The sequence below is a fragment of the Cebus imitator genome, unplaced genomic scaffold (genome assembly GCF_001604975.1).
Source record: "Cebus imitator isolate Cc_AM_T3 unplaced genomic scaffold, Cebus_imitator-1.0 Scaffold449, whole genome shotgun sequence".
In the NCBI taxonomy this organism is placed as follows: Eukaryota; Metazoa; Chordata; class Mammalia; order Primates; family Cebidae; genus Cebus; species Cebus imitator.
This window is the reverse complement of record NW_016107764.1, coordinates 3,100,133-3,111,509: the sequence shown is the minus strand read 5'-3', so window position 1 is coordinate 3,111,509 and position 11,377 is coordinate 3,100,133. Positions and strand designations below refer to the sequence as shown.

The following is an 11,377-nucleotide window of genomic DNA, read 5'->3' as shown; positions in this document are numbered from 1 at the left end:
TGCCCCTGAGGCCCTCCCTGCCAGGCAGCAGTACCCCTGAGGCCCTCCCCGCCAGGCAGAGCCCCCCAGTGCCCCTGAGGCCCTCCCCACCAGGTAGCAGTGCCCCTGAAGTGCCCCTGAGGCCCTTCCTGCCAGGCAGAGCCCCCTCAGTGCCCCTGAGACCCTCCCCACCAGGCAGCAGTACCCCTGAGGCCTTCCCCGCCAGGCAGAGACCCCATAGTGCCTCTGAGGCCCTCCCTGCCAGGCAGAGCCCCCCATTGCCCCTGAGGCCCTCCCACCCCACGTGCCCTGTGCTTCGCTCCCCAGGCTGCAGACCCTGAGCGGCATGTCAGCATCGGACGAGCTGGATGACTCGCAGGTGCGTCAGATGCTGTTTGACCTGGAGTCGGCCTACAACGCTTTCAACCGCTTCCTGCATGCCTGAGCCCAGGGCACCAGTGCCTGCAGGGAGGGGTAGAGTCTGAGATGCTGGTTCCTGGACCCTGTCCTCCACAACTCACTGGCTGCAGCTACCCGTCTTGTGTCTGTCTTTGGTGTCAGGACTTTGGGGGCCAGGCCCTTCCCTGCAATAAAGATGTTCTCTGACCCTCCTACTTGGATGGCTCCCCGAGGCCTGCCCTGTGTGTTCTCTCTGCCTTCTGGGACTCTGAGCATGAGCCCCTCTAGCCCACCCACCTTCGACCTGCGTGGGGGCCTGGCCCTAGCTCTGTCCCTGCCACTGTATCCCTCATGGCCTGTGTCATTCAGGGACAGCCACTTCCCTGCTGGGCTTTGCTGGGCATGTAGTGGGGGGCACTTCCATGGCACAGAAGCCTGGGGAACGAACGGGCCCACCACCTTGGCCAGGTGTGGCTTGACTGGCTGCAGGGGAGGCTGCCTGCTGCCCCTCCCACCCTCACCAAAGCCCAGGGCAGCATGGGGTCTTCTGAGTGCCGTCAGGTCCCAGCGCACCTGCTGGGGCTGGGCTCAGAGACTGCCCTTCATGCTGTCGGCTGCTTCGCCCCCACCTCCCACTCAGATGGCTGCACTGGGGCCTACTGCTCCTGACTTACCTGTGGCTCCAGTCAGTGACTCATTGGGTGGGAGTTTGTCTTGCCCACCCCTAGGGTCCTTCTCCAGGCCCCCCAGCAAAGCTGAAGTGTGAAGGCTGGGCCTGGTGGGGAGGCAGTGGTGGGGGATGCCATCCATCCACAGCGTGTGCTTTGCACCTGCTGCTGTCCCCAGGAAAGCAGCAGACCACACACCACACCTCTGGGTCCTGAGGGACGCACATTTCACAGCTTAGCATCTGTGCTGTCAGGACGAGGGATGTGTCAAGGTTTCATTGCAGCATTTCTCTCTCTTAGCAGTTGAGAACAACGGCTTCTTGACGTGTGGCATCTCGAGTGGATGGAATGAGGTGTGTAGAGTAAGCCAGATGGTGAAAATCAAGTCGGGTGGTGGTCCGAGGGGGCTTGGCGCATGGACAAGACAGGTGGGCTGAGTTAGGGGTGGCCTCTCAGACGGCCAAAGGGAGCCATCAAGCAGGGTGCCGACATCCGTGACTGCAGAGGGAGGCCAAATCCCACCAAGAAACCGGAGGACTGGCCGGGGTTGCTGCTCTGGGAAGTGAGAATAGACTGACCAAGGAGCCAAAGAGGAGCCCCGGGGAGCTGAGGAAGGGCACTGTCGGGTCTGGCCACCAGGCCCTTGATGTCTCTGACAGGCACATGTGGGTGCAGGGCACTTCAAGGGAGGACCAGCACCCCAAAACTTCTGTGTCAAGGTGGGCAGATGGTCAGGGAGGGTCTTTTTGAAATAAATATACATTGTCGGTTTGTTTTTTAAGATGGATTCTACCTTTGTCACCAGGCCGAAGTGCAGTGGCATAATCTCAGCTCACTGCAACCTCTGCCTCCTGGGTTCAAGGGATTCTGCCTCAGCCTCCCAAGTAGCTGTGACAACAGGCATGTGCCACCACACCCAGCTAATTTTTGTTTTTTTGGTTTTTTTTTTTGAGACGGAGTTTCACTCTTGTTACCCAGGCTGGAGTGCAATGGCGCTATCTCGGCTCACCGCAAACTCCGCTTCCTGGGTTCAGGCAATTCTCCTGCCTCAACCTCCTGAGTACCTGGGATTACAGGCACGCGCCACCATGTCCAGTTAATTTTTTGTATTTTTAGTAGAGACGGGGTTTCACCATGTTGACCAGGATGGTCTCGATCTATTGACCTCGTGATCCACCCGCCTCGGCCTCCCAAAGTGCTGGGATTACAGGCTTGAGCCACCGCGCCCAGCCTTAATTTTTGTATTTTTAGTAGAGACAAGGTTTCACCATGGTGGCCAGGATGGTCTTGATCTCTTGACCTGATCAGCCTCCCAAAGTGCTGGGATTACGGGTGTGAGCTGCCATGCTTATAGGGCACGTTGGGAGCCAGATGTAGGGCTGTGTGCCCCACATGGTCGTGGGGTGAGCCTTATGCTATGCTGAGGCACAGGATTTGAGAAATAAAGAGACAGGACACAGAAGTACAAAGAAAATGCAGCTGGGCTCGGGGGGCCACGCCACCTGTAAGTGTAGTCAGGCGAGGCCCCAAATGTCCAGAAGCGTGAGTATTTATTGTGTATAGGTTAGGGGGCAGGGCAGTGAGTGAAATCATCTTTAAGGATAGTGATAGGGTTGTGAGCAATAAAACACAGGGTCCACCCCCATTAGGTCACCTAGGCTAGGAGGTGGACAGTGCACAGCAAGGGGCCCGTTCCCATGAAGGCAAAGGCCGTGTGCAGTAAGGGGTCCACCTCCATTAGGCTACCGAGGCTTGAAGGTCGGCCGTGTGCAGTGAAGAGGGTGCAGTGTGTGATACTTCTATCTACGGGAAAACTACTTCTAAGAAGATTTATAGGAGGATCCTTTAAGTCACACAGCAGTGACAGAGCTGTCAGGGTTACCGCCACCTTCTGGCAGCTTCCAATGGGTTCTGTGGGAAGATGCTTTTCAAGCAGCACAGTAGCAAGAGCTGATAAATTTCACAGTCACCAAGGTGGATCGCCGGTCTGAGGGCAGACTTCCACAAGAACTGGAGCAAGGTCCTACAACTCCTTGATCAGGAGGAGTGGCTCTCGCCCCAAGCCTGCCATACAGTGGGCATCTTTACAATACTGAACGCTGCCGCCTGGGCCACAGATTCTTGTCCTGGTTTAACTGTTTTCCATTAATTCATGCTCTGTTCTGTGTCCACTCTAGGCATTCCTCCGATTATGAACTAAAATATAATTATAGGTATATATGTAGGGAAATATTCTTTAGGCACTCATACTATCAACTATTAATGATTATATAAAGAGGATTATATAAAGGGAGACTTCAAGCCCTATTTCTATAAACTAATATATGATTATATAATCGATTATATAAAAGGAAATAGCTGAGTAGTAACACTATAAAGTGAGATATTCCTCAGGCCCTAACTGTGCCAGGGTTCTACTTAGCTCTCATTCCTTGGTGCCTATATGGGGATTACCCACAATGCTGGCCTATTTTATTTTTTTTACTGTGATAAAATACAACAAAAATTTGCCATTTTAACTGATTTTAAGTACACAGTTCAGTGGCCTTCAGTGTGTTCACATTATTGTGCAACCTTACCACCGTTCACCTCCGGAACTTTTCAATCCTCTCTAATAAAGTAAAGCTCCATCCCGACCTGGCGTGACCTCGATGAGTCTTGAGGACATCGTGACGAGTGAAAGAAGCCAGACAGGACAGGGCAAGGATGGTGTGATCTGACTTAATGTGAGGACCCTAGCCAGTCAGTTTCATGAAGACAGAAAGCAGAAGGGTTTTAGGAGGCCAAGGCAGGCGGATCACCTGAGGTCAGGAGTCCGAAACCAGCCTGGCCCGCCTGGATTTTTTCTTTTTAGAGACAGGGTCTTGCTCAACTGCCTAGGCTGGACATGATACGATCGAGGCTCACTGCAGCCTCCACCTCCTGGGCTCAAGCAATTCTACCTCAGCCTCCCAAGTAGATGGGACTACAGGCACGTACCATCACTCAGGGCACCCTAACTTGATTTTGTAGTTTTTTTTTTTTTTTTTGAGATGGAGTCTTGCTCTGTCGCCCAGGCTGGAGTGCAGTGGCACAATCTTGGCTCACTGCAATCTCTACCTCCCAGGTTCAAGCGATTCTCCTGCCTCAGCCTCCTGAGTAGCTGGGATTACAGGCCAGCACCACCAGGCCCGGCTAATTTTTTGTATTTTCAGTAGAGACGGGTTTCACTGTATTAGCCAGGATGGTCTCAATCTCCTGACCTCGTGATTCACCCGCCTTGGCCTCCCAAAGTGCTGGGATTACAGATGTGAGCCATCACGCCCGGCCAATTTTGTGTTTTTAGTAGAAGTGGGGTTTCACCATGTTGCCCAGGCTGGTCTTGTGCTTCTGACCTCAAGTGATCCACCTGCCTCAGCCTCCTGAAGTGCTGGGATTACCAGTGTGAGCCACTGTGCCTGGCCAGTGTTGTTTTTAAGATGAGGCAATTGCAATGAGCTTGTTGGATGAAACAGTGGGCCTGGGGTGCAGGAGAGTGCAACTCCTCTGCTCTGGGGAAGCCGGCCTCAGGCTGTGGCATGGGCAGGTGACACCCTCAGCAGCCGCTCCTGGGCTATGGAAGGGGGGTTTCAGCTGGGAGGGGTGGGGTCACATGAATGGAGGAGGCCTGTAGCCCAGCACTGAGGCCTCCTGGGGAGGCGGCTGTGTGCAGACAGACGGGGCACAGGGTCAGGCCCAGGCCAAGACCTTTATCCTGAAGCTAAAATAGGTCCTGGAGCCGTGGGAGGCTCCAACAAGCCCACTGGTCCTGGGGTCGTGCGGGAGGGAAAGGGCCAGTTTGGGTTCACAGCATCTTCAGGCTGTGTGCAGAGCTGCCCCCTTGTGGTCCTGGGACCCAGAAATCATCTACACCCACAGGTGGTCTCCCCTAAGGGCCCCCAGAGGGATACCACTGTGGGTGGGCCCAGCCAGAAGGGCACCTTGCATGGCGGGGTGAGGCCGGACCCCAGGACACTGGGCCCAATGCCCGCCCTGCCCTGCTGCACCCTGCCCTGTGCATGGCAGGACAGAGTCCTTGGGCCTCAGGAGCCCAGCTCCCCACTCCAGCCCCACCCACAATGCTCAGGGTCAGGCTGGCTGGGCTGGGCAGGAGGCGGCATCCATGCTCCCACTTCAGAAGGCAAATCTGCCCTGAGATCTGCTGCCCCTTCCCCCAGACTTCCTGCCTCCACCAAGGCAGTAGAGATAAGGCCTCTGGGCTCAAAGGCCAGAGAGGGAGTGCACAGGCAGGGCAGGGCTGGGAGCCACAGCCTCCCTGCCCCCAGGCCTAGAGCTGGGGTCTTGTACCAACCTTGTCCTGACACAAGCCTGGCCAGGTGGCTGCCAGGGCCCAGGTCCGTCTCCTGTGTGTCTGCGTTGGAGCTCCTTGGGGCTGTCCCCAGCCTAGAGGAGTGTGACGTAGCAGGCACCTTTTCAGTTCCTTCAACCCCATCAGGGCCCAACAGGGACAACAGCCCATGACCCAGGAGGAGAGAGGCCCATGTCCCCACCCCCAACTGGGGCCACCGAGGGCGTCTGGGCAGCCTCTGCTGAGGGTTGTCGGGAGGGGGCCGAGGCCTGGGCCTGGGGGCTCTGAGAGCATCTGTGAACTTCTGCCTGCGTCCCCCAGCTTGGAAGCAGCTCCCAGATGGAGAGCCAGAAGGGGACACCCTGGCCCTGCTCCACAACTTGGGGGGCTGCTGGCAGAGGAGCAGATACCCAGGCTGCCCGTCCAGGGGAAGGGGCCCAGCCCTTGCCCCCCACAGGCAGTGGCTCCAGGCTGTCAGGGAGGATCTGCCGCTGGAATGGTTAACCCAGGCAACTCCAGCAGCCAATCACAGAGCTCTGCAGGAATACCTGGGAGAGGTCCTCATGTGGGGCCGGGCGGGTCCTAGCCCAGCCCCAGTCTGGCCCCAGACAGCCCCAGCAAAGCCGCCCTCAGCCAGCCCAGAAGCACTGGGCCTTGCCGCAGCAACACCCACTGAGCACGCTGGGAGCTGAGTATGGCAGTCCTGGTCCCGCTGGAGCTGGGGCTACTGCTGGCTGTGCTGGTGGTGACAGCGACGGCGTCCCCGTCTGCTGGTCTGCTGAGCCTGCTCGCCTCTGGCCAGGGCGCTCTGGATCAAGAGGCACTGGGCGGCCTGTTAAATACGCTGGCGGACCGTGTGCACTGCACCAACGGGCCGTGTGGAAAGGTAACAGCCCCACCCGACGGGTCCCCAAGCCCTGGCCTCTTGCCGCCTGCTCCGCCCTGCTAGCCAGCAGCAAAGAGCCCTGGGCAAACTCCAGGAGGCGGAGGAGGCTGGCAGTAGTACCTGGGCACCCTGCCCTGCCTGCAGGCTAGAGCCCACCCTTCTGCTCAGTGGGGGCAGATGGGCCTGCCTCTCCAGGGACACACAGCCCCTCTTCTCCCCAGGACCCTGGGGCCACCTCCCCCTGCTGGCCCCAGCCATCAAATTGGCAGTGGCTCCAGGGGAGTCCCCCGAGAATGGGGGACCACTGTTGGGGACCCCTCTGCATGCACCCCTGTAGTTGGGGAAACAGAACAGGGGCCTGGGGAGACAGAAGGGCATAAGGGGCTGAGAAAGGGTGGTGGATTCTGTTGGACGTGAGAGGGAGAGGAGTGGGAAGGGGGCTGCCGGGAAGCCCCTTGGCTGGGCTGGCCTCTCCTCTCCCCTGGTGGCCCAGCGCCCCTGCCCACCCATCTCTGCCCACAGTGCCTGTCTGTGGAGGATGCCCTGGGCCTGGGCGAGCCCCCGGGTCCAGTCCTGGAGACTGGGTATATCGCCCGCCTCAGTGCGGCTGCCGCCCTGTACCTCAGCAACCCCGAGGGCACATGTGAGGACGCTCAGGCTGGCGGCTGGGCCTCTCATGCGGATGACCTCCTGACCCAGCTCGAAAGCCCTGAGGACCTGATCCTGGGCCTGAGTAGACTGCTGCAGAGGATTCAGGCCCGGGCTGCTGGCCAGGCCCCCAAGACGGTGAGAGAGAGACCAGGCAGACTAGGGGAATGGGTGAGGAGGGCCCCACAGACCAGGGGGCCGGGCCTGCAGAGCCTTTAGGGAGCCTGGGGGCCTGGAGACACATGGGAGTCGGCCTCAGGCTGGGGATTCACAATGTGGGGCTCACTACTGATCAGGTGGGGGTCTTACGAGGAAGGAACCAGAGGGCTGAGTGGGAGCCTGGAGCAGCTGGTCCCAGCAGGAAGGGCGGGGCTGGTGGGGCACATCCTGCCTTGGTGGGAGATGCATCCAGCGGGTGGGTGGCAGAGCTGGACGCAAGGTCACACTGAAGGCTGAGGCCTAGGTCCCCCTTCCTCAGGCCTGCGTAGATATCCCGCAGCTGCTGGAGGAGGCCGTGGAGGCGGGGGCTCCAGGCAGTGCTGGGGGCGTCCTGGCTGCCCTGCTGGACCATGTCAGGAGTGGGTCTTGCTTCCTCGCCTTGCCCAGCCCTCAGTACTTTGTGGACTTTGTGTTCCAGCAACACGGCAGTGAGGCCCCTATCACGCTGGTCGGTGAGGCCTGGGCTGGGCTGCGGATGGGGGCGCCCCTGAGTCCCCAGCCTCTGTGTCCCTGGGCGGCAGGGCTGGAGCCCACACAGACTCACGGTGCTGACCGTTCTCCCTGCCAGAGCTGTCGGCCTTGATGCAGCGCCTGGGGGTGGGCTCCACCATGGAGGCCCATGGCGACCACAGTCACCAGCACAGGAGGGCCAGCGGCCAGGACCCTGTGCCCCTCTCTACGTCCAACAGCAGCTCCAGTGTGTGGGACACGGTGAGCTGTGCCCTGGGGTGAGATGGGGCCCCACCGGGGTCTGCCCAGGCCCCTGACCTGTCCTGTCACTCCCAGGTGTGCCTGAGCGCCAGGGACGTGATGGCTGTGTATGGACTGTCAGAGGAGGCAGGGGTGACCCCGGAGGGCTGGACCCAACTGAGCCCTGCCCTGCTCCAACAGCAGCTGAGTGGGGCCTGCACCTCCCAGCACGGGCCCCCCCTCCAGGACCAGCTCAGCCAGGCAGAGAGTGAGTGCCCGCCCCCGGCACTGCGCTGGCAGCTCAGAGGTGGGACTCAGGGAGGGAGGAAGAAGTGGCTGCAGAGAATGAGGGATGGAGAAAGCAAGCAGGGGCTGGAGGTAGAAACAGCAGAACAGGGAAAGGGGGGTCTCCAGGAGGGAGTGGCACTTTGAGGCAGGAGGGTCAGCCTGAGTGAAGGCCTGGAGCACTGAGCGCCTGCAGCCCTGGTGATCAACACCCCAGAAGGAGGGGCTGAGTCTAGAAGAAAAGCTCTCACTGGCCTCATCCGCCCCCAGGTTATCTGTACGGCTCTCTGGCCACGCTGCTCATCTGCCTCTGCGCCGTTTTTGGTCTCCTGCTGCTGACCTGCACTGGCTGCAGGGGGGTCACGCACTATGTCCTGCAGACCTTCCTGAGCCTGGCGGTGGGTGCACTCACTGGGGACGCTCTCCTGCATCTGATGCCCAAGGTCTGCCCCCACAACCCGCCCCCCCGACCGCCGCCCTTCCTTCCCCACCTTGGACTCCCAGGCCATGCCCTCCCAGGGCCCTTACCCACCCCACCACTGAACCCCAACCCCTCTCCCTGGGTCTGGGGAGGAGGTGCCCTGAGGCCCCCCTAGTCCAGCGCCCCTACTCCCCAGGTGCTGGGGTTGCACACACACAGTGAAGAGGGCCTCAGCCCACAGCCCACCTGGCGCCTTCTGGCGGTGCTGGCCGGGCTCTACGCCTTCTTCCTGTTTGAGAACCTCTTCAACCTCCTGCTGCCCAGGGACCCAGAGGTCAGGCTTCTTGGGAAGGTACCTGGGTTGGGGGTGGCTGTGCTGGGGGCCGGGTGGACACTGAGCAGGTACCCTCACAGGACATGGAGGACAGGCCCTGCAGCCACAGTAGCCACAACCACGGTGGCCACAGCCACGGCGTTTCCCTGCAGCTGGCACCCAGGGAGCTCCGGCAGCCCAAGCCACCTCACGAGGGCTCTCGCGCAGACCTGGTGAGTGTGCACCCGATGCCCCGCTCCACACGGAGCCCCTCCCACCGACCCCGTCCCACGCCCACACTCCCAGCCCCACCCCAGGCCTGCGGCCCTGCCTCCCGTCCCACCCCGCCGCGTCCCTCCTCTGCCTCGCCTCCGAGTGGGACTCACTCGCGCTCCTCCCAGGTGGCGGAGGAGAACCCGGAGCTGCTGAACACGGATCCCAGGAGACTGAGCCCAGGTGAGCCCAGGGGGCGACCCCGGAAGGGCTGGGGGATCTGGGGTCTGTGCGGAGCACGGGCGGGGCTGGGGACAGGCCACGAGAACCCACGGCCGCTGTGCCTGCAGAGTTGAGGCTGCTGCCCTATGTGATCACGCTGGGCGACGCCGTGCATAACTTCGCCGACGGGCTGGCCGTGGGCGCCGCCTTCGCGTCCTCCTGGAAGACCGGGCTGGCCACCTCGCTGGCCGTGTTCTGCCACGAGTTGCCACACGAGCTGGGTGAGCGGTGGGCGGAGTCGGACGGGGCTGGGCTGGGCGACAGAAACGGGTGGGCGGGGCTTGGTGGCGAGGGGCGGGTCCCGAAAGGAGGTGGGCGGGGCATGTAGATAGGAGGGCGGAGCTGTTGCCGTGGACCCGCCCCCAGGGGACTTCGCGGCCTTGCTGCACGCGGGGCTGTCCGTGCGCCAAGCCCTGCTGCTGAACCTGGCCTCCGCGCTCACGGCCTTCGCCGGTCTCTACGTGGCACTCGCCGTCGGAGTCGGCGAGGAGAGTGAGGCTTGGATCCTGGCGGTGGCCACCGGCCTGTTCCTCTACGTGGCGCTCTGCGACATGGTCAGGATGGTGAGGGGAGGGGGCTGCTCTGGGCAGGGCGCTGAGCAAGCGAGCTGGGCAGGGGCGCTGACCCGGTGCCCACCTGCTCCTCAGCTCCCGGCCATGTTGAAAGTGCGGGACCCTCGGCCCTGGCTCCTCTTCCTGCTACACAACGTGGGCCTGCTGGGCGGCTGGACCGTCCTGCTGTTGCTGTCTCTGTACGAAGATGACATCACTCTCTGATACCCTGCCCTAGTCCCTAGCCTTTGACTCAAGACCCCACACCCCACAAACCTACAGCCCAGAAGCCAGGGCCCCTATAGAGGCCCCAGTCCCAACTTCAATAAAGACACTCTCGTTCTCGGAGCCTGGCTGTGCACTGCTTGCTGGGTGGGAAAGGTCCTCAGCTGAGAAAGGACCATTATGGCAGTGCCTTCTCCCCACCAGGGTGCCTCGAAGAGAAGCCGGGAGAGCTGCACTTAGGGCCTCCCAGGCAGCCAGCCTCAGGCACCTCTTTTTGATGTGGAGACCTTACTTGAATGGGGTCAGGCAAGTTCGCCAGGGTGTGTGGGCAGCAAACGGTAATCAAACTTGCTTACCCACTGCTTACGCAGCTGAGGGCTTATTTCTCTGTCAAGGAAAGCAAGCCTAGAGATCATCAGACCAGAGTATGTGGCAGCCCATGGCTCCTGGGACCCTGACCTCTTCTGACTCTGTCCTCCTGTCCTCAGCAGAGGCGTTAATCCTGAGTCCCCTTGTGCTGGCCTTCTAGGGCTCCCATAACACAGCCTACCATAAACTGAGCGCCTTAAACCAGAAACTTATTTTCACCGTTCTGGAGGCTAAAAGTTAGAAATCAAAGTGTCAGGTGAGCCACACTCCCTTTGAAGCCTCTAGGAAACAGTCTGTTCCATGAGCCTTTCCTGGCTGCTGGTGACCCTGGGTGTTCCTTGGTTTGTGAACAGCATGACTCCAATCTCTGCCTCTGTCTTCACATGACCTTCTTTCTTTTTGTTTTATTTTTTGAGACAGAGCCTTGCTCTGTTGCCCAGGCTGGAGTGCAGTGGCGCCAATCTCAGCTCACTGCAAACTCTGCCTCCCGGGTTCGAGCAGTTCTCCTGCCTCAGCCTCCTGAGTAGCTGGCATTACTGGCACCTGGCACCATGGCCAGCTGATTTTTGTATTTTTAGTAGAGATGGGTTTTCAACCATGTTGGCCAGGCTGGTCTCGAACTCCTGACCTTGTGATCTGCCTGCCTTGGCCTCCCAAAGTGCTGGGATTACAAGCGTGAGCCACCGAGCCCGGCTAATTTTTTGTATTTTTAGTAGAGACGGGGTTTCACCGTGTTGGCCAGGATGGTCTCGATCTCTTGACCTCGTAATCCGCCCGCCTCGGCCTACCAAAGTGCTGGGATTACAGGCGTGAGCCACCGCGCCCGGCCTCATGATTCCGTTTCTAAGTCCTAGGTCCGTGCCTGGTCCGGGATGCAAGGTCCTGGAAGCTGGCGCTGGGCT

At 60.1% G+C, this 11,377-nt stretch overlaps 2 protein-coding genes across 3 annotated transcripts in view; both read left to right on the top strand.

Annotated features, from left to right (window-relative positions):
- Positions 1 to 592, top strand: part of VPS28 (VPS28 subunit of ESCRT-I) — a 6,591-nt gene extending 5,999 nt beyond the window's left edge. The window contains exon 10 of the mRNA XM_017511683.2: positions 307 to 592. Within this exon, the coding sequence (XP_017367172.1) occupies positions 307 to 424 (118 nt within the window). The 3' untranslated portion in view covers positions 425 to 592. The remainder of the gene's footprint in view (positions 1 to 306) is intronic.
- Positions 593 to 5,947: 5,355 nt separating this feature from the next.
- On the top strand, positions 5,948 to 10,229 carry SLC39A4 (solute carrier family 39 member 4). 2 transcript variants are annotated; one of them, XM_017511668.2, is made up of 12 exons: positions 5,948 to 6,259; positions 6,782 to 7,045; positions 7,386 to 7,578; positions 7,695 to 7,837; positions 7,913 to 8,084; positions 8,372 to 8,544; positions 8,719 to 8,856; positions 8,937 to 9,068; positions 9,237 to 9,291; positions 9,399 to 9,551; positions 9,697 to 9,884; positions 9,978 to 10,229. In XM_017511668.2, exons 1-12 carry the CDS (start codon positions 6,068 to 6,070, stop codon positions 10,104 to 10,106), a joined length of 1,932 nt encoding a protein of 643 aa, XP_017367157.1. In that variant the 5' UTR covers positions 5,948 to 6,067; the 3' UTR covers positions 10,107 to 10,229. The 2 variants fall into 2 exon arrangements, with proteins under 2 accessions (XP_017367157.1, XP_017367160.1); XM_017511671.2 differs by lacking the exon at positions 6,782 to 7,045.
- Positions 10,230 to 11,377: the final 1,148 nt, after the last annotated feature.